The sequence below is a fragment of the Rhea pennata genome, chromosome 3, assembly GCF_028389875.1.
Source record: "Rhea pennata isolate bPtePen1 chromosome 3, bPtePen1.pri, whole genome shotgun sequence".
NCBI lineage: Eukaryota > Metazoa > Chordata > Aves > Rheiformes > Rheidae > Rhea > Rhea pennata.
In genome coordinates, this window is record NC_084665.1 from 104325384 (window position 1) to 104348647 (window position 23264).

At 37.2% G+C, this 23264-nt stretch overlaps 1 protein-coding gene across 1 annotated transcript in view; it reads right to left on the reverse strand.

The window, feature by feature from the left end:
• The window catches only part of MCPH1 (microcephalin 1), a 134951-nt gene extending 118278 nt beyond the window's left edge, over positions 1 to 16673 (reverse strand). The window contains exons 1-8 of the mRNA XM_062571120.1: positions 16610 to 16673; positions 14406 to 14497; positions 11855 to 11973; positions 6921 to 7005; positions 6169 to 6289; positions 5744 to 5884; positions 3656 to 3748; positions 1264 to 1470 (exon numbers count right to left, since the gene is read on the reverse strand). Of these exons, the coding sequence (XP_062427104.1) occupies positions 1264 to 1470; positions 3656 to 3748; positions 5744 to 5884; positions 6169 to 6289; positions 6921 to 7005; positions 11855 to 11973; positions 14406 to 14497; positions 16610 to 16628 (877 nt within the window). The 5' untranslated portion in view covers positions 16629 to 16673. The remainder of the gene's footprint in view (positions 1 to 1263; positions 1471 to 3655; positions 3749 to 5743; positions 5885 to 6168; positions 6290 to 6920; positions 7006 to 11854; positions 11974 to 14405; positions 14498 to 16609) is intronic.
• Positions 16674 to 23264: the final 6591 nt, after the last annotated feature.

Below are 23264 nucleotides of genomic sequence, written 5' to 3' on the forward strand. Positions count from 1 at the left end.
CTTTAATTGCAATTAATTTGAAGTTGCCACTTTAATTTGTGAAATAAAAATAATCTAAGCAAGAGACACTATGATTAGGAATTACTGATAATCAATTTAGAAGAAAACCATAGCATTTAAAACTAGCAGACCATGTTTTTTAAAAAATACTCAGCAGACATATCAGGAACTAGGGGAAAAAGAAGGTTCACATCCTTTTTTGCATTTTGTGAGCCCAGTTCCCTTATCTCTTGGTGCCTTCTTAATATTTGTAAGGTATAGGAAAATAAATAGGTGTCCTTTTGGCTCCCATGCACTCACTTATTTTATTCAGAAAAAAGTTACCACTGCAGCATTTTCTTCTTTTGATGTAATTCTGAAATATTTCCCTCGGAAATGAAAATTTTGCAATTTAGTTGCCTAAGTAGTTCTAATGAAGCATGATAATATCTTTTCATTTTCCAGCTCTATGTAGCAACTTACCAGTAGTGTGAGTACAGTAATTCATATTGGTTCTGTAGGATTTGTCGACAGCATGCCTATTCACAGTGTCAGAATCTAGAGCTTCTGTATTCTCAGCATTTTCACTATCTGACATGCAATTCAATAGTATGCTTTCTTGATGTTCAATTGGTTTGAAGTTGTTTTCTAATGAAACATTATTTGCTGGAACAGATTTTTCCCTACTTTTCTCAGAAGCAGTATGAAGCTTATAGAAACTCACATCAAGTGACTCTATTTTTCTAAAAGACTCATTGCAACAAACTTCAGGAGGACTCTGTGATTTCTTTGGTACCCGTATCTGTACTTCATTTGCATTTGAATTAGATGATGAAAAGTAGTCTTCATAAGACACTTCCTCAGTGCACAAGGGCTTGTTGCATGCAGTAAGTGCTTGCAAGAACTCCTTTTTAGAACACAGTTCCGAGGTGGCCAGTTTCAAACTAGATTGTTCTTTCGGTTTCTTCTTCTTTTTGTCTTCAAAAGTACAATCGCTTATGTCAACAGGAAAATGTCTACCAAATGAACATTTACTTAAGTGTTCAGTGCTCACTGGTGAATTAGAGTCACTGCCAATCAAAGCAGGAGTAGTATTTGACTGGACTATTTTTCTGGAAGGAGTAACGTGACCCAAGTCCTTGATTTGGAGAAGTGAACTTTTGTTTGGTGAAAATATCATAAATCTTTCAGTTGCAATCTGATTTTTGTTTTGAAACTTTTTACAATCTTTCTTTTCTGAAGACAATTTATGATCCAAAGTAGTTTGCAAAATCTGCTTTTTACCTATGCATCTCCTCCTAGATTGCTTTGGAGTTAAGGTCTTGTGGTCAGAGCTACACGAGGGAGAATTCAGTGACGCACTCACGCAAGTATGTGTATCGCTCTGAGCATCACAGTAGTGTTCAGCTACCTCTGTTTTCTGTCTTTTGAATTTATCAGTTCCCCAAAGATCATCAAAACTTGAGTTTAAACAGTCTTCTGTCTGTTTTTCTGCAAAATATGAAGAGCAACAATATAAACATTTAACATAGCAGAAAGTTCAAAATTTCTTAGTAAAACAAATATGAAGTTATTGAGAAGTAAACAAGAATTTAGTCATATATGTCTGAATTGTCACTAAGTTGATAACAAAAATTAAACAGAAAATGGACTGGAAACAAAGCAAGTTCTATGCTGGCAAGGAGTGAGAATAGCACTGGCTAGCATATCTTCTTATGCGGTAATAAGTATCCCCAAATCCTGTCCTGCTTCAGTAAAACAAGGCAGTAGAGGAACTGTCATTCTTAATTATGTGGAGCAAATAGCATACGTAGAGCATACTTACATTGATAAAGCTAACTAAAATAATACTGGAAATTAAATGAGCATTTTTGCTACCCTGTAAAAGGGGTTTACAGCCTTACCACCACCTTGTACTCTCTCTTTAAATTTAAATTAAATACAATGTGGTATTACTGTACCACAGACATCAAAATAATATATTAAAACTACTCTAATATGGAAAAAAGTATTGTTTCTTATAGCTATTTTCATAAAGGAATTTTGTAATGAAATGTGGGTGACGATCTATACATAACTCTTTGCAAAAATATACTCTGGAACAGGCTAGAACCTTTATTTAGAATATGTATTTAAAAATCTAGCTCTCCTGCACTCTAGTATTTATTGCAACAAATATTTATATTAATATGTACTGTTGGGTGCACAGCTTCAGCAAAACTCCCTCTGTAATTGTTCCTGTAGGTTTTAGAGGAAGTCTTGCTTACTAAATATAAATAAAATTTTTAAACATACAGTGTAGCTAGCTAAATTCAGAATAAAGACAGACATGGAAAGGTTTCACATAACATGATCAGACACCCAAAATGACAGCTGAAAAAGACTTAATTTATTTCTTCTGATAGAACTGGATTCCTCAATTCTTTCAATCATTATTAACTAATATAGTCTCCTATGTCTCACAAGTGCAAACAAAAGGATTATCATCATAACACATAAGAAAGAAGCTATGCTGGATCTCTTTTTCTTAATGTAAAATCACATGGTGAAATCAAAATACTGGGGAACAAACTCAAGATAAAGCTCTCAAATAATGTCAACCTTATCAGAACAGGCCTAATTCACCAAGACAAAGAGTTTGTTGGCATAGCTATGCTATTTTCAGAATTGAATTATTACTTCTCCACAGCACTGCATTAAGAAATACCAGCCAGTCTCAATAAAGGCTACAGAACCCTGCTTTGTATAATTTTTGTCCTTATTTTCACTTAAGACTCGGTGGGAGAATTTCTGTATGCTGTCAATAAAATACAATATTCGAAAAAAGTTTAAGCTATAGCTTACTATCATAGTAGAACAGAAAACAAGTCAGGCCATCCAAGGGCTGCTCATAATGAATTCTAAAAGCTGCAGTCAATCACTAGCATTTGATTACTGTTCATGTCTCATGTTGGCCATATTAGCAAAGAGATCTGAAGTATACAACAGCAAAAGTAAAATGAATAAAGATGCATGTTGATGTAGCTCAACCACGTTCAGAGTAACTGTCTCCCTTAGGTCCTACCACAACAAAGCATATGAACAAATGCCTAGCTTCCTGAGCATCAGAGTAAGAACCTTGATAACATGAACTATTTAATTCATCTGCAACCATTAAAAAAAATCAAAAATTAATTTATTTTCATTCTTGTTATTTGCACTTTTGTCTTCACTCTGAGAATCTGAGCAGGATAACACATTTGGTTTTCTTCTAAATTCAAATTTTCCACTGTCTTCAATATCTGCATTAATGTGTCAAACAATTGTCTTCAATTCTTTTTTGCTTCCCAAGCGATACTGTTGAATATACACATGGTGTTCTATACCAGATCACTGAAAAAAACAAAAGAACTGATAGAACGCTAGGACAACAAGCTAATGGGGAACGGGGCAAGGAAAGAAGGGAAAACAACATAATCAACACAGCAGTAATTTACCCTAAGTGATATCTCATGCTCCATTTTCCCTGAATTTTTAGTTCTACACTCTTTATCAGTTAAAAAAACTAAAATAATTCAGCCTTAAATATAAATAATACAGCAAACACAAAGTTTCTATTTCAGCACATAATTGTATCACCATATATTCTAAAGTGAAATATAAAAAGTAAAAACAGAAGTAAAATGGTGTTAGTTACCTGGCAATGAGTCTGCTGAATCAGTTAAATTACAAGTTGACAGGTGGCAGTCTTTTGATGAATTACATGGAGGTATCTGAGATACCTGTGAAGCTAGAAATTAATAAGTAGATCAGTTAGCCCTATTTGCAAATAGACAGATTTTCATAGCCTCTAATCATATTTCAAACAGCTTAATGGTAAGAGATAAGTGATTGCTTTGTCAACCAACTATAAGCATATGAATACTTAAGGCTGCTTAGGCAGTATTTAAAATTAGTATCACCAACAAAAAAGCCATTAGGTAGTCTAAAATTTTTAGCTGATTTCTAAAAAAACTCAGTAGCATTTTTTTCCTGAAAACAAAATACAATGCATTAAGTATAAGGACATTTCTAAGTCATCTGAGGATTTTTTTAATAAAAACTACCAAATTCCACAATTAGCAGTAATGCCTTGATATAGTGGAAATTCTTTTCAAAAACATTGAAAGTATTACCTTAACACTTCAAAACAAAACAAAATACAAGCCATGCTAAAATAAATTAGGTTTAACTCCTCATCCGCATGTCACTGGTTCATCACTTAAATTGTTATGGAAAGAATGTGAAAAGACTGTAGATAGAAGATTTTTTTTTGAAGCTTCAAATATTACTATAAAATATGATCTATATTTAAATACACACACACATGCTAAACAACTAAATTTAGACCTTATTCATACTTTTACTGAAAGGTAACACAAATGCTAACACAAAATAAATATCTGTGCTCAAATTAGTTGAAAGCTGAAATCCAGATATAATTCACTAGGATCTGTATTAAGTCATCTAGATCTCTTCAGCTGAGTCTAATTTTAAATCCCCTTTTTCACTACTTAAGACATATAGCTCATCAGTTTTGGACTCCTTTTAAGTTGTTGGCCTGGGAACATGGAAGCACTCAACCTTTTGTAAATACTGAAAAATCTAATTATTTGTTGAAGTGAATACTGCTTGAGCAATAAAATAAAACTTAGGAACATGTAATTAAGTCTCAGTGCTTTTAATAGTTTATATCTGATCAATTAAGTATTTAAGTATTCCCACTAGTTCAACGGAACACTGCACACCACACTGAAGTACTTTACAGAATCAGTCTTACTATCTAAACTTTGTAACTTTAATTTTGTAAAGTCATTTAGGCAAAAATCAAAATCTTTGTCCATTAAAGTGTTAGTACTAAAACTTAACGGGAAGTAAGACTGAAAATCTTACTGTACAGTTGGAACAAATCACAAGTTTAAAAAGTCCAATTTATACATTAGTACTCTTGAAGAGTCCTATGACTGTTCAGCAATTCTTTTTTACAAAAATTGCATTCCATAACTCCTTCTCATACCATTGCAATAGAAGGAAACTAAGAGTTAAAACATTCAATCTACTGGAAAGAAGAACGTGCAGCCAAACTGATAAGGTGGTCAGGGGCATAGAATCCACAGAAGAGCTCAGCTTCAAGAGCTTACTGAAGTTCAGCTCAGTTCAATCCAAACAACTGGCTTTTGGGTCCAGTCATCATACATAAGAGGCACTTAAGTCAAATCATAACACAAAGCAACAGATAAAAAATATTTAATTCTTCAAATGGGCGGAAGCATAGTTCTAATACTAAACTGCAGGAGGAAACAAGTACCACCTATTCTGCGCATACCATTTAGACGAGGAGCACAGTCAGAACAACAACTGCATCCCTTAGCACTAGCTAGGTCAAAGATTCAAAGCTCCAACTAGCAAGCCTTTGTTTTAGTGCATTATGGATGTAATACTGGACTAATGCCTTTAGAAACGCTTATCCATGTAATAACAAACCTTAACTGACTTTGACGGTAACAGCTCAAGATAACATCCTTGTAAGGTAGACAGAATAGTAAGTCACATCTAGTTTAAGTATGTACACCTTTCTAATGAAATATTTCATTTCAAGTCAAGGTAAGCAAGTGTTTCAAGATAAGTAATGTATGGGGGGGGGGGTGTGCCTAAAGGACAAAGCAAGACAAAAGTGCCAAAATTCATCAATAAAGATAGTAGCCATTTGTGCCTGTTTATGAATAAATAAAATTTAATTTCTTACCAGTAAGAGACAGATTTTCTCTCTTTTCCTTCATCTCCTTTATTCTTCTTTCCATTGCACTGCATTGATCTTTTATCTTATTAACAGGGCTATATACAAGCGAACCATCATCTTCAAATAATAAAACTGGTATATCAGTTTCTACACAAAGAAAATGAATTTGTACATTAATCTGAGGCTGCCATAGCATGTACATATTAACTTTTTCAAAAGTCTTTTGAAGAATTGAACTTAAGTTCTACATACTAATATCACTACATGTGCCTTGATGCTTTGATAATACCACAACCCTGCAAACAACTCTTACAGAAAAGAGAGTTTAGTTACCTTTTTATAGTTAAATGCATGAAAGCCATACAGAAGTCTACTCTAAGCAATTTAAATAACTTCAAGATATTTGAATCTCACTCTAAAGTAGTTCTTACCAGCATTACTTGCTGTTTTTTGTAGAGCTAATTCTTTAGCCATCTGGTCCAGTCTTCTCTGCAGCTTTCTATCATTTTCTGGAGTTTTTTCAACGAAGTCTTTTGGCTGCATACATTTGTGCTACAAGATATATAAAATTATTAAGAATATACTACAAGACTGCTAAAAGTACTTACGTGCCTACCACTTTATCATAATATTATTAGTTTCTTGTTCTATACTGCTTATAATCATCTCTGAGAGTCACAGCTAGCTGTAGAAGTTAACATTTTCCAAAATTAATTTTAATACCAAGTAGAAAAGGCCCTAACTGAAAGCACTTAAGTCTACTTCTCTGAAATCTAAACTATGTCACCTTTTTTTTTTTTTCTTGCAGTAAAGCTAAAGCTTAAAAAGGATTTTTTATTTTTGGACTACCAGGATTTTAAGATTTGCTGCAACTCAATGGAACTTTACTCACACTGAAGTCATTCTGGCATTTTTTTTAATAGCCAATTGTCATTAAATTTTAAATTAAACATTTATTTCCATATCTCTATTCACAAATAAAAAAAATCTCCACTTTTATTACCCTTTCGTCAGGTAAGATGTCAAATCATCACAGCTATAACATGCCTTTAAAACCCTGCTCAAATGGGTACAGTTTACAGTATGTTTGGAAACAAAAATTCAAATGCTTAAGTCCAGGAAGAAAAGTTTAAAAATCAAAGTTTGCTTGCACTGGGCCTTTTTCTTAAAGCAACATACTCACTTTTTTAATCAGCAAGGGTAATCCTTCATTAGTGCATACTGCAGGAAATAAAGATTCATCAACATGCACTCCAGTTTCTCGACATCTGTATAATAAATTAGAACAGTCAATATCCTTTTTAGGATGAGAATCTTGATTGCAAAAAAATTGTCCAAGTCCTATACGCGAAGCACCAACCTTCCTAAGTTTGTCTTTAGCATTTCTACTGTCATGTTAAAAAAAACCCAAAACACACAACTACACCATACATGCCTAATAAAGGATATCATACAATGTTTTCTGTCCTAATGATGTTCTCTAAAATCACAGCATCAGTGCTGTGGATTATTCCCTGTGCATTCAAAATTCCCTTTATTTGGTTCTTCTGGCCAGATTCGCGTGAATGTCAAATTTTGCTCTGAATTTTTTGGGGACTGTAGCATTAGTCTGGCTAGTGAAATACTTAACCTTAATATGTACACTTTGACAGTAATTTCCCAACTACAATCTACAGAATATCATGAAAATAGAAAGAAAAAAGAAATACTTATATTCACATAAGTGAAAAGGAAGGCCTCACCCGATCCTGGCTTTTATAATTTATCCATTATTATCAGTTTTCTGATTTCCACCAACCCCCTTTTGTCTAGGGGCAATCTATACTTATGCAGACTTATTTTTTCCAACTGAACTCACACCTTACTCCTAGATTTTCCTGTCTCTTTGCATTCACAGACTGACTTAAGAACACTGGAACAAGTGTTACCTTGGGATATGATACAATCATAGTTGTGAACATTGTAGATAATGTTGAGATAAATTATTAATATAGAACATCTTAAAAAAATAAAAATTAATGTTTTTTGACCAAAATAGCCAGATATAATTTCATTCTTGAACAGTTTTTTCACCAATTAAATTGATTAGGAGAAAGAGTATGGAACCTTACAGACCTACACTACAATTTCTCTAGAAGTCACATAAAACTGTGATTCTAGTGACACCTAGTGATCTAACTGCTTTTAAATTCATGTTTTTAGAACTACAATCTAATGTTTAGACTTACTCAGTTTTGAGTAAAAGAAGCCAAATAACTACATATATTTGGCAAATAATTAAGTGTAGAGTTCCCTGGAGTATCAAATAGAGATGGTACTCAACAACTTGGGACTTCAGGGACTATTAACTTCTGGTTAATAAACGTTACACAGGAGCAGGCTACATTAAAGTTTAAATTGATACTCATAGAAGCTAAACAGAAAAAAAAATTAAGTATCAAAGAACTTAGATTTTTTGCAAAGCAAAAAATTCTTCTAAGTGTAAATGCATATCATTTGTGATACTAACAAGTTACCTTATTAAGGAAACACAGGCAGAGTTCCCCAACTGCACATTTGACTTGCAAGCATTAAGTCCCCTTGGACTTAATTTTGACACACAGATTTCAGTAGTTCTATTTTATGTAGCATTTTTTTTTTCTTTTAAACTGCACATTGAAAAAATTTTTAGCACTTCAACTCAAATTTCACTCATTTTGAATTAAATTTGCAAATCATTTGAATGAATCTTACAGCAAGTCCATGATTCTTGTGTACTGTTCTTAGATACATATCTACCATTCTTAGAAAAAAATGGAAAACTTTTGAAAGATGTTTTAATACATTAACTTTGCTCTTTGTAGCTATGAACCTTATGCAATTTCAATTGTCATTTTTATAAATTTGTAAGAGTTTTCTTTCCCTCTCAACAAAATTACTTCTTGTTAAACTGTAAAACTGCATTCACTTTACATGCAAATAGAGAGAGGCTTGCCCAAAAGGTAGAAGCTTCCAACACAAGTTTCAGGAACATCATCGGAGGTAGAACACTCAAAATCTACCGAGAGTCCAACAAGATATCATTCAGTAAGGAAAATTGAACATGATTTTGCATTCTGAAAAAACAGTGCAAATTATATGGACAGAAGTATCACAGCATTTCTCAAACTGTAGGGCATGTTCCTCTTAGAGGCACAAGCAGTGCTCAGGGGAAAATAATACCAGTGTACACCTATCAGTTTCAAAATAGGGGCCCATTAGCTGTCAGGTTGAGAGTATGCGGCATAAAGCAGAAAAGTCAGGAGATGCTAGAGTCATTATTTATGACTTGTTTCCTTGTCTAGTGGTTTCAGAGATCAACCACCAAACAACTAAGAGAAGAGGCCAGATTAAGTAGTCCACATCCTGTCTCCAATATTAAAATGCCCTACAGTATGTATGAACATGAAAACAGTTACATGTTCCCAGTTTACTCTTCCATATTCCATAGATTTCTGGTTTATGGACAGTCTAAGGTAATAACATCTTTGATAACATTAATTGAATTTTTTCCTTTATTTTCTTCCCACATCTTTTCAAACTCATTTAAACCTCTGGCATCTGCAATTATTCTGCAACAAGGAGTTCTATAGCTTAACTACATATTACACTAAAAACATCAACTACTTTTTTCTCTAATCTTGCCTCCTGCCAGATTCCTTTAATGCTCTCTAATTCTCGTACCGGAAAGGACAATGTAGGTTCATTCCTTATTCAATATTCCCTTATTACCCTCTGTGTTCACACAAAGATGAATTGTCTCTTCAGTCCTTCAATCCTGTCTTGTCAGAAAATCGTTTTATACTTTCAGTCCTTATTGCCATTTTCTGAACCTACTAAATTTCTACTACTTTCTTTTTGAGAGGGGCCAGAACTTTAAGGAAAGACCAGTTTTGTATGCATCAGAATACAATCTTCTCATTATGCAAATCAAAGTTTTATATTCTACTTTATTTCATTTTGACTACCGCTTCAGTAAATTTTTCATAGCATTATCACTGCAACATGCAAAATCTTATTTTTCCCTGTCAATAACCAATTTAGGCCTGTCATCAAACATAATGTGAAGACCATCTTCCACCTGACATGCACATCACTTCACACTTCACAAAAATTAAATAAGCAAAGCAATGCATGTAGATATATTTTTGTCCTAATTTAAGGAAATTACCATCAGCAGACATTTCCAACTCACTATTAATCCTCTCAATTTAATAATATGTTGGACCACACTACTCTCAACACACATCCCTGCAAGACTCCACTGATGAGCTGCTTCTGCTAGCAAAACCAACAATTTATTCCTGCATCTTAATTTTTTTAAAAGAGTTATTTACCCATTTGTGGACATTGTTTCACCACATGGCTGATTAAAGAGTCCTTCAGAGGCATACTGACTACCTTTTATAGGCCCAAATAGATTATATCTGATTTTTTTTGTTCAGTCCCTTATGGATTCCTTCAAAGGTGTCTAGCATAGCCACGGGCCACAGCTTCCCTAAACAGAAACTGCACTGACTTTTCCTTCAATTGTATTTATCCGTTCTTTTCTTTTATTTAAACTATTCTACTATGCCAATTTCCTTCACATCTTTCTAAAATCTGTTTTGATAGAGCAATTGTACATGACATGAGCTTTAAGCAACCTCCACGATACCAGCAAGGATTTTTTTCCCCTTCACTGTCTTGATTTCTTTTTAACAAACTTTCTCAGTTTTACGCAGACTCCTTTATAAAGCTGATTACTGTACAGAAGCCCTATCCCCATTATGACAGTACATCTTGGAGACTCGTTTGCAGTGTCTCATCCTTCAGTTGCAGATGCTACTCATCTGAATTAAAAAGCAAAACAAAAAAAAAACACTATAACACTTGCAAGCCCTAGAATACAGTTCCTCTGACTAAGGCTCCAAATTTCACAATAAGCCAAAAATACACCATCTGAGAAGCATATTTAATTTTATATCCAGAAATTCATTGCTGGACTTACTACTAATCTAACACAGACTCAGGTAACCCCAGATCACAGAAGGAAATATTCATATAAACAACACTTTATATTGCTCATACTCAGTTTTGAGAGCTTACAATACATTTTCTCTCAGTGTTAAAGCCAGCTGGATTGTACAGCTTCAACTACTACATCTGATATGCATAAACAGAAACATTTTTTTTATTAGTATAACTGCCCGATTTTCTTTTGTGGCTACAGATACTGGTGCTTTTTTTTCCCCCTCCCCCCCTTCTTTTTCCACTTAGGCAGTTAATCTTTCTTCGTGCATGTAGCACTTCACCAGTATAGGAGAGGGCATCTTGTATTTTTCTTTCCATTATCACAGCAATTCGTCCATTGGAGTGTTTGAGTAGAACACATGCACATTTTTTAAAGATTTTCAGTATTGTTACAGTTTATCTGAAATCCAAGTTAAGCTTCACAACCACTTAGTAAACTCTGAGGAAAGAAACATGGACTACAAGCAAGTTTTCTCACAGGCTTGCAGCAAGACAAATTTGATCTTTTTTTTTATTTAAACTTTTTCCATATGCTAGTTGAGAATTTTCAAGCAGTTCCATTCTGACCCTGCCACATTTCTGAAAAGTCAGACGACATCTGAACTTTTTCCTTACTTACTAGCAGGCACGCTGTCTATGCGAATTAAGTGCAGAAACAGTACAACTACCTCCTTCATTTTCGTCCCTGATTGAATCTGGGGAGCTGCTATTCATCGATGACGAAATGTTCCTTTTCATAGGGAAATGGAGGAATTCTATTCAACATAAATATTGAGCCTTCACTGCCTTGCCTATGAATGCCATCTGAGGGCAAAGGATTGAAATACTTGATGGTTACAAACTATGCAACTACTTTAATAACATTTATTTTTCAAGAGAGAACATTCTACCTTCTTGGCAGAAGTAATATGCTTTACAATAGGAACACCATCATAGCAAAGTGATCATTTACCCATAGATTTATCACTATTTCGGATATATAAAAAAAACCAAAATAGATACTGTATTTTAAGTTCTTAAATAAAACAATACTAGAACAGATTCTCTCTAGAATGAGCCACATTCATTATATTCAATACTACTCACTTCTCCACCCAGAGTACTGAAACTATTTTTACACCAGTCTTCTGTGCTTTTTTCCATGTAGCCAGATGTCCTTCTTTGAAGACTACGTGAGTCACGTGCTTGTTGAAAGTTTTTGAAACCTGCAGAAGTACACAGAGAGCTCATTCTTCAGTCTACTAATCAGAAAATGCTAATGAAACTAGATAGAGTATTCCATTTTTTCCGCATAAGAAATTAACATAAAACCACTCTCTAAACATAACGCCAAGGACTGTTTTGATCTTTCTCATCTCAGCAATAAAATCTGAAGCAAGTACAATCAAGTCTCATTAGTCAAGCCAATGCATTGCCTTTTTACTTAAAAAAAAAATGTTTATACCTTGAAACAGGTGCTCCTACTACAAGGCAGACTAGAATAGCCTTTTGATTTCAAGCTTCTTTTCTGTAGATTATATTTTTCGTCTCTCTAGTGTAGCTATATCACTAAATTTTCAATATTTTTAAGTAGCCCAACATGATTTTACTCAACAGCTAATATAGGAATCAATTGTCATTATCCCAAGAAATCCCCATTTTATCTCCTCTAACTAGCAAAGAAATCATGGGACTAAATAGAAAAGCTAACATCACCATTTCAGCCAACTCTCATCATTCAAGATCACTTAGTTTTGAGGGAATCACATGGAAGGGTTGAATCGTGATGAACAAAAATGTTATATGGGAACATTTATAGCTTAAAAAGTGAGATATAAAAACCAAATCAGAATAGCTGGTGTCATACCTCACACATTTTCATTATGTTGCACAACTGTTCAAAAGTCTTCAGATATCTCTGTTGACAGCTAAATGAAAGTCTTTTTAATTCTAGCTACTCCATTCTTCACAACCAAAGTTTCATTTTGTGCGGATTAAACATCCTATGTATAGGATAGTTTGATCAGCTGTTGTGATCCTACTTATGACAACGATTCATATTTTACAGCAGCATCTTTTCAGCACAACCAAACAGCAGTAGTTGTGTAGCTTCCTGTTGTGACTCTCAATCGCACTAGTATATATTTGGTTCCTAGTATACTGGATCTATTTTTGGCTGTGAGAAGAAAAATTGTTTGACTTTTATGAAGATTTTTCTAGTTGCAAGCTGATTTACTTCTTCACAGAAGACACTAACCACAAGATTCAAAATATCCTGTTATACAGGACCAATGAACCTCTTTTGGAATAAGTATTATTCCAGATATAAGTTCTTAAGTCACTTAGGCTACATCAGACTCACAGCCAACGTCCTGAAGAGGCCAGATCCTTGGATGTGGCTTTGCCTCTGATTTATGGAGTAGCACCACTTTATGCCTTCCTCTCATCACAAAATCAACAGTAAGGGAAGCTGCATGCAGCAGTTTCCATCTTCTGCCTCCTCCCTTAACCCCAGAGGTTCTGATGCTCAATTGACCTTACTCTGAGATGACTCAACCACTCAACCAATCTCATGAGAAAATTTTCTCTCCTGCTAGAGTGAGCCAATTCAGTTTAATATTACGAATTACATAATAATATCAGCCCAATAAAAGCAAATGGATCACCTGGCCAGAAATCAAGTGATGAAGGAGGAGGATCACCCCTTTTCAGTCACAATGATCTGCTGAATAAGCTCATTGTATCATCTGTCTGTACTTTTTATTTCATTCATCTACTTTCTTACCAACTCAAAATAGGTAGAGGATTTTTGAATCTTTTGTTTTGTCATTATTTTCTGTGAGAGAAACCAGAAGTCATCAAACAGAATTCTGCATGTCTGTTAGAACAGTCTAAAAGAACGTAACAAGAAATATTTCTTACTCAAAAAAAAGTATATTGAGTTGCATTTGCTTTTATAAAAGAGTTCTTCTACATTCTGTCATGATGTCTCAGCTAAATTTACACAGAAAGATGGGCTTCAGGAACACAAGCAAAATTTAATACATTGAAATACACCTAACATGCCCATTTACACTTTTAACATTTATGTGAACTCCCAGTTAATGCGAGCTGTAAAAATCTCCATTAACCAGTGATAATGTGCAAGAAGGGGAGATGCTAGTCTGACTTTAGCTGGCAGTTAAACATCCTTTGCAGTTACAAGTCAAGCATATTTGATATTGCAAAAAAAAAAAAAAAAAAAAAAAAAAAAGGAGAAATCACTCAAATATATATAAAGACTTTTAGATGTGTTTTTACTGGCACCTTCTGTAATTGAAACAGATTTGCAGGACAGGGAGAATAAAATATCATGGTATATAGCATACTAACATACAAGGAGTTTATTTTCTCTCTCTCTCTCTCTCTCTCTAGATATATATATATATATACATACACACACATATGTACATATATGCTTTACATGCATTTCCCATTCTGGCACTAATCAAAATTCTATGGCACCTTCATCTGTTCTCAGGTCTGCAATTATCTTCCTTCCTGCACTTCATAAACTCAAACTACAAATAAATATACATGACAAAGAGAACAAGTAAGCTACAGTTTGTAATTAAGAGCCTTCCTATTCCACTTGTTTCAAATTAAATAGTTTCCTTACTTTTGCTCCCATATCAAGAAGTTGCTGTTCAAAGGTTTTTGAGTAGTTTTCTGTTCTGTTAGATGACCAAACATCTACAAATGCTGAAATACCTGCATCAGAGAAAAGTTACAAGCAGCCATTTAAGTATATTGAGATGCAACTGGTTCAACTGTCTTGCCAACAAAGTTCTGCTTTTGCATTCCCCAGCAATTAATTTTTAATAAACTGAGTATCATACCTTAGCAGCAGAAGGAAAATTCCTTTTTAAGAGTACTCAAATTAGTTGTAATGGAATAAACTATTACATTTGATATTTGTTAAATAACTTAAAAACATGTTACCTGCTAATCAAGCAATACAGTATCTTTACGTGTCTGCTTATCTTTACCATCATTTAAACACTGCTAACCTTTGAATCAGTCAAGTTTTAACACAAGTTAAGTTTTTCCCATTATGTTCTGGAGTAATGGAATTAGTACTTAATAACTCCCAACTGACTTGTGAAATTTCACTAGTTCTGCAACAACGTTTTAAGTCAGCTGTTTTACAAGACTTTTTTTGTACATTTACACAGCTTCCTTTAACAATCAGATTCAGAATCTTTTCAAGGAATAAATCAACTTGACTTTTTTTTTTCCCTACAAAAACAATGCAGATGTATTGACAGGGAGGGACGAAAAAATTAAACTCACAGCAATTCCCTCATTAGCTATATTTAGGATGGGCAGTAGACTAAAAGATGTACAGCTATCCTAGTCAAAAAATTTCTTCTTTGACTAGTGACTCATCAGGATAATTCCAGATAACTGTAAGGCCATTAGTGCACCACGAATAACTTTAAATAAACTGCTGGCCAGACAACTCTCAGAACTAATGAACAAAATTGAAAGTGACAGTTGAAGCATCATCTTCAGCAAACATTGTTTATGTATCTTAGTTAATAATGAACTGAAAGTACGGATGTAGCATCATCTGCCTCCTTTCTAAATACAGGACAGAATAATGCTGAAATAGTAGAAGTACTTTTATAAAGACTAACATGTTATTAATTAGCCTGCTATAATTGCTAGGTAATTTTACCACATAAGAGAAACAAGATACATTGAGCACTTCCTTGTCTTAGCCAGAGAAAAAAAAATCATTATTATCAGCATTGTGACTTCAGATACACATGGGAACTTTGAACAAGTCTACTACCAATTCTCCCTTTTTAATTGTATTCATTTTACTACTGGACAAAGGCAGCTTTTAGAGTTGTTTTACTTTCCTTGGCTGCTCTATTGTGAAAAAATGTTGTATGCATACTAGAAAAAGAAAGAAAAACAGTAACTTCTTCTCATATCAAATATTTTTATAACTCTTACTGTTATAGGTCTGCTAGAAAAAGACTGGAAAATATCAGAAAAGTTCTAAGAAGGAACTTGGAGGAATACGCATACCTAGTATAAAAGGTAAAAAGAATAAAAAACAAAAAACAAGAGGGAATAAAAGGAAGGCTAAAAGGCACATTTTGCACTCTAACTAGCCAAGCTTAGCAAATTAGAACCACTCCTACAGAAGACAGGCAGGACACCTTGCAGTTCTGGTAAAGTAGATGAAAAATGAAGATGAAAAGGGGCTTGGAAGGAGTGGGAGTTTTTTTTTTTTTTTTTTTTTTTTTTTAACAAACAAAAAAAAGAACACCGAGCTCTGGAAGGGAAGAGCCAGGTTCTTTTAAGAGAGCTACTTATGCTGAGAGGCCTCGAAGAAGGCAGTGATAGTGAGGGCAACCTAAGGAGGCCTCCTGAGGAGGCTGCGGGGGCCCGAGGCAGGGACGAAGCGAGGGCAGCCAGGGCGCAGCACCGCCGCGCCGGGCCGCGTGGCGGCAGACGGGGCTGGGCGCGCTCCCGCCGCCGCTTTCCGGCCGCCCCCCGCTTGCCCCGCAGAGCCACGAGGCGACCAAACCCGCGCTGGAGGCCGGGAGAGGGCCGGACGGGGAAGGAGGGGAGCCGCCACCCCGAGGTGGGTCCCAGGGGCAGACCCGGCCCGGCCGGGCCGCTCTCTGCCGGGGACAGCGAGAGAACGGCCGGGGACCGGGCGAGGCGGCGCTGGGAAACGGGCCCGCTGCAGCGCCGCGGCTGCCCGGGAGAAGGGCGGCCCCTTCCTCTCTGCCCGGCCGGCCGGCCGGCCGGGATGCGCTCCGGGCCGCCGGCCATGCCCGCGCACGGCGCACAGGCCGGTACCTTTTAGGACAGGCTCCATTGGCGGCGCGGCTCCGCTCCGCAGCCCGCACCCGCCACTGTTCAAACCCGCCTCCGCACGCCGCCGCCCGCGCCTGCGCTCTGCGCCCGGCCTCCCGCACGCCGCCGCCCGCGCCTGCGCACTGCGCCCGGCCCCGTGCGCGCCGCGGCGGCGTAGCGGAGAGGCGGGGCCAGCTGTGCCTGCGGCCGTTGAGCGGCCGTGGCGGGCGGTGGCGGCGCGGGTGGCGGGTGGGTGCGCTGAGGGGGCGGTGTGGAGAACGATGGTGAAGTATCACTGCTCTAGCGGATACCGAAGTCAGCAACAGCAGTTACCTCTCACTCCCCGATAACCTTTTTAGAAATGTGTTTGTTTTGTCCAGCTCCGGTGGAGTTAGTTTGTGCGTGTGAGAGAGCCTTAGGTCAGCTGGATGCTGCTGAAAATACTGTTTTGAAAAGTAAATGATAAGTTAATACTTTGTGATCCTATTTACCGTGGAGAATCCTCCGGAGGCCTCACCAAAGAAATTTTTTGTAGAAAGGTGCATCAGAGAATCTAATTGCTGTCTGCTGAAGTCTGTGGCAGCTCAAACTGCAGTATCAGGGGGAAAAAAAACACTAAACAAGCCAACAAGAGGAGTATTAACAAATGAGCAAGACCAGATGGTGTTTACCCAAGAGTTCAAAATTACCTGAAGGCAACTGAACTCTTGAATATCTAAGTTAACCCTTAGTAAAAGCACTTTAGGAGCTATAGTGCTAGAGGTTGGTGTGTAGCAAAACCTGGAGGGAACTAAAAGCTAGAAAACTTGTTGTCTACCCTAGGAGAATTGATAAAATTTATAATAAATTAGACAGCACAAGTAGATATACAATGAGAAAGAATCAACATACCTTTTTAAAGCAAAGTCATGCTTTGCGACTGTTACACGATCTACACAACTCAGAAGCACAGGACAAGACCAAAAACATTGCTATACCATTATATAAATCAGTGCTGTTCCTAAATCTAAATGTGCTGTTCTCATTTCTTCATCTGAGCAGAACTGCAAAGAAAATAGAGAAGCAAAATGAAGATATCACATGGTTTTTGTGTGAGAAGTAACTGTTTACACAAGGACTTTTCATCTTGGGAAAGAAATGGCAGAAGGAAGATGTCCCAGAGGTTGCCCGAATTAGAAGCAGTATGGAGAAAGCGAATGTGGACTGTTGTGTTCCATATGAGAAGCAGCAGACATTGAATGAAACAAGCAGACTGTTACGGAAAATTAGGCTCGACAGCCACTATAACAGGGTCCAGCCCTAAATTTCCACTGAGACAGAGTTTCAAAGCCAAATCAAAGCAAAACAGGTTTTAATGGCACACATGTAGTAATTACAGCTTGAGCTGAGTGCCTCCAAAAAGAGATATTTGAACAAATCCCTGGGTAATTAAATACCCTTCCAGTCTAGTATCTACCATGTAGTTCTGAACCAATCATAATATTAGAGTTTGGGGTCTTCTAGCTCCTGGTTGGTCCTTTCTGTAGTTTCCAGGTGTGTTCTTTACTTCTTACCTCACTTCTGCATGGTTGTCGCTGACTCTTTTACTCTCTCAGAACCAGTGTTTGTGGTTACGTATTTCCTGCATAGTTGCCTGGCCTGGCTCTTTTACTTCCTTATCTTGTTCTCTGGAATCAGTCTTGTAGTTACTTTCTTTCTTTCATTTGTGTCCTCAGTTAAAGTCCATCTTCCTGTTGGTGCCGATTAATGCTAATCTGCTTATTTCTCTTTGCAATCCCCCCTTTTTTGTTTTGTTGGCGTACCTGCGTGTTTAAGTGGTCTAAACTATCCCCATGTTAAAGCTTGCCTTGTACGAAGCATATTATATTTTGCAGGTATTCTTGTACAGAAGTTAAAACACAACAAACAATTAGAAAGATAAATACAGTAGGCATAATGATTTGTATTAATGTGCTCAACATACTGCTTATTCAAGAGGTTATTCCCCATTTAGAAAATATTATTTCCAGCCCATCACCTGTAGTCTGATCCTGAGAGATTTGGTGGAATAAATGAGCTTACTCCCATATCCTATTTATATCTGGTTTTACATGTTGTTCCTGGTCCTTATATATACAACAGCTGTGATTATCAGCGCACATACCCCTTGTTAGGAGGCTAACAGAATATCTAGGGCTAACCTGTTTTGCATAGTTATATTTGCTGTTTGATTCATTTCAGCCTGTAATCCTTCTAGCGCATCTGCAGTGGCATTTTCTAGGATTTCTATGTTTACCATATGCTCTCTCTAACGCTGCTACTCCTAAGGGGAATACTGCCCTAACAAAGGAGTGGAATCCTGTAGGACATTCCACCAGTGGGTTATTAGTTCACTTCATGCCTGTGCTAACCAAGAGAGTTTGGGGCCTTAACCACCCTTAAGGTTTCCAGTGTTCCTGGACAGTTGTTGCAGAGGTGATACAGGTTCCCCACCACCCTGGGAGAAGGACTCTGTAAGCCCTATCCCCACAAAGCCAATACCAGCCTAACCCAGCAGATGCCGGCCACTGGCCGAGATGAGTAAATCTCAGAGACTTTCCATACTTAGCGATGATGGCTTGGATTGTGGTTTGCATAGTAATAGAGCTGTTGCAGTCAGTTACTTTGTCCAAAGCTGCAACATATGGACCTCAATGTCCTTGAGCTGTCCTATTTATTAAATGTAAACATGTCAGATTTTCTCAATAGATAGGATGAACATGAATGGGCATAGGGATTGGAAGACTTGGGGGGCTTTTGCTAAAATTCAGTTGGTTTGATAATGAGGAATTAAAATGCAGTGGGGTTGCATATATAGATATCCCTTTATCCACTGATACTAGTAAATGAGTACATACCCAGCATAATGACTAATTTGTTGTGAGTGCCAAACTCTGCGCTATCTGGAATGTTGAATTTCATAACCAGAGATTTTGAGCCTCCTTCATACTAATCAGTATTTCTGATACAGTCTGAAAAGGGTAAAATTAATTCATCTTTCTTCAGTTTCAAATTGTACAAGGGGATTTTCAAGTACCCTTAATGTTTGATGCAGTTAGCAGCTGCAACATTAATTAATATGTTCTGCTGGCGGCAGGGGGGTTGTTGCTCATTTTTTTTTCTTCCCAGGTGTTACACTGCCCCAACTCCAGCCCTGGGGATTATTCCTCCAATGTCCACTAAAACATAAATCACAGATATGTGGGTGGCATGGGCAACACAAGTAACAAGACAATCAAACTCAATCCTTACAGTGGAATCTCAGATCTTTCTCCCTAGAGCAAGAATTTCCACAGTTAATTGTATGATGGGTACACCAGGCAGGATGAGCTTTTTATCAATTCTCCGAGGTTTACTAGGCCATGCACCTGGAATTTCTCTGGTCCAGGTAGGCCTGGAAAGGAAGCAATTGTGGTACTTGGTATTCTCCTAACTTTTGGAAATTCACAAGGCTTCAGCCTTCAGAGAATAGGTTGGTAATGTCCTAGTGGTCTGTTATGGCTCATCAATTCAGGGATATTTGGTGTGTGAGTTGTGGAGCCAGGCCTCTCTTCCCAATACCTTTACAGCAAAATAATAATACCATATAAGGGCCTCCCATTTTGGGTCTTTCTAGAATATACTTTAATCATGACTTTATCCCCAAGTTGGATGTGATGGACCCTAATACCCACAGTTACTGCCTGAGACCACTGGGCTTGGTTCCAAGCATCACAAAAATGTGTAAGGCTAGTACATACTTGATCAAATGTTCATTCTATCCAAGAGGCTGGTCTTTGCTGGAGTATAAGTTCCTGCTATAGCCAACTGATGCTCAAATGAGACTTCTGTTGGGGATAATCCTACCAGTTGTCCAGGAGTTGTTTAATTTCCCACAGCACTAAATTTAAGGCGTTAGGTCATTTGAGACCTGTCTGTGCACATACCCATGCTAACTTCTTTTTAATAGTTCTATTCATTCTCTCAATTTGCCCTAAAGACTGGGGATGATAAGGTGTGTGTCATGCTCTATGGTTTCCTGCCGTTTGATATAATTTCCCTAAAATTCCTGCTGAAAAGTGAAAAGCCCTATCTAAATGTATAATTTCTGATACTCCATACCTAGGGACAATTTCTTTTAACAAGGCCTTAATCACTGCAACTGTATTGCTTTGCAGATAGGAGAGGCTTCCACCCATCCACTTACTTGATCAACTATCACAAGATGTTTAAGTCCTGCTGCTGGCATGTCAGCATAGTCAATTTGTAGATGCTAGAATGGAAAATAAGTCCATAGGTGGTCTCCTCTGTTAATCTTTGGATGAGTATCATTACATTTTTGGCAAGTTGGGCAGGTTGTTGTTATGTGTTTCACCACAACATAAGCTTCTAGAGCTGCCCAGGTTTGTAGAATATTGAGGCGACAGTCGATGTTCCTCCATGTCCACCTAACCATAGAAAGTAAATACCTTAAGGGAAGGATGGGCTTACCCCCAATAATACAAATTTCTTTTTCATCTTGAACCACTTCCCACTTTTTCCACTTCTTGTTCTTCTTCTGTGGGATATCTTCATGAATTTCTGCTAGATTCAATACATCTGGCCATTTTTATACCAGATCTGCAGTGGCTACAAGGAAAAGCTATCTAGCAGCAGCTTTAGCTGCCTTGTCTGCCAAGTCATTTCCTTTAGCTATATCAGAGGCTTCTTCTGTATAAGCAGGACAGTAAATAACTGCAATTTATTTGGGGAATTTTATCGCCTTTAATAATTCCTGTACTTCTTGTCCATTAGTGATTGCTTTCCTTGCAGATATGAGGAATCTCCGTTCTTTCCACAGCATTCCCATTGCATGCCATACTCTGAATGTGTATTTAGAGTTTGTGTATACATTTACTCACTGGTTCTTACCTATCTTTCCTGCATGGGTTAATACTATTAATTCTGCTCCTTGGGCGCTTACAGACGGAGATGAAGTATTAGCCTCCCATACCTCAAAGAGGTTGGAGACAGAATAACCCGAATGGCATCTTCCATCTGAATAATAGGACAGTCCATCTGTAAACAGAACTAAGTCTGAGCTTCCCAAAGATTCATCTTTAAGATCCTCCCACAACTTGCTCAGACTGACAGTCACAGGAATGATGAGGCTCTCTATCTTCAGATAGGGGCAATAGCGACACTAGCTTTATGATATCGCATCTCTTTAAGGTCACATTGTCTGCACATAGTACCATTAGTTCATAGTGGTGGGTTCTCTGTGGGGATGGTGCTTGAGTAGCATATTGCTTCATTAACAGTTCTACTTCATGTGACACATACATAGTCATTGGGTAACCCAAAACTACAGGTTGTGCTTTTTCAATAAGGGCTGCAGTTGCTGCTATCACTGATGCAACCTGGAGTACCTTTGGTTACTGCATCTAGCAGGGTGGAGTAATAAGCCACTGGCTTATGGTGAGAACCTAGTTTTTGAGTGAGTACTCCACTTGCTACCCCCTATTGTTCATGAATGAATAATTCAAATGGCTTACCATAATCTGGTAGTCCTAGAGGCTGGGCTAAAACCAATGTCCTTTTTATAGATATGAAAACTTTCTCTTTTTCTGGACACCAAGCCAAATTTCTTTTTCCTTCTTTTTTGTTGCCTGGACCAAAGGTTTGGTAAGTTCTCCCAACTCAGGAATCCATGGCTGGCAAAATCCTATAGCTCCTAAAAATCTCCTAAGTTGCTTTTTTGTTATAGGTAAAGGTATGTAAAGAATTGTCTTTACTTGTTCTAGATCAATTAACCTGTGTCCTTCTTTGAAAATAAACCCAAATATTTTACCTCGCATTGACACAATTGAAGCTTGAATGGGGATGCTCAGTGCCCTTTCTCTGCAAGAGCATTACATAGAGAAACAGTGTCTTTTAAATATCTTACAATCTTTACTTGCTAATAACAAATGATAGACGTATTAATACTGAACATCCTGGAAGTTCAATATCTGCAAGGTCATTTTTAAGTATATGTAAAAAAAATAGTTGGAGACCCAGTAAATCCCTTTGGTAGTCTAGTCCAAGTTAATCGTTGTCCCTTCCAAGTAAAGGCAAACTTCTTTTTATCCTCCTACTTCAAGGGAACCATAAAGAACATATCTTCTACATCTAGTGCCACCATCCATGGATGTCCAGCTGCTTGCAAAATAGCTGTTGAGTTTGCAATATTTGGTAGAGCAGCTGTTAGCAGGCCTATATTAGCATTCAGATGCTGATAATCAGTTGTCAAACCTCTTGTCTGGATTCTGAACTGGCCAGACAGGAGAGTTAAATGGGGAGCGAGTTCTGGAGATAATTTGTCGTTTTTCTCAACCAGCTATGACTTCAGAAATTCCATTTCGTGCTGCAGCAGGAATCAGATATTGCAGTATGTTGGTAATTTTTAAATCAGGGAGTGCAGGGGCTGTGGAAATTACATGCACTGTAGCCTTCATCTTTCTGCCAGGGTTGGGGTTGATGTTTGAGCGGAAGGACCACACACTGCCATTCAGCAGGTGCCAGGTTCGTCCATTTTAAACCTTGAAACCTGTAGTATTTTCACTGTGATCTTTAACTGCAAAGCGAGTAGTTGACATGCACCTCTTGCTCTGGAACCATAAATTAATCTTGACAGTTTGGC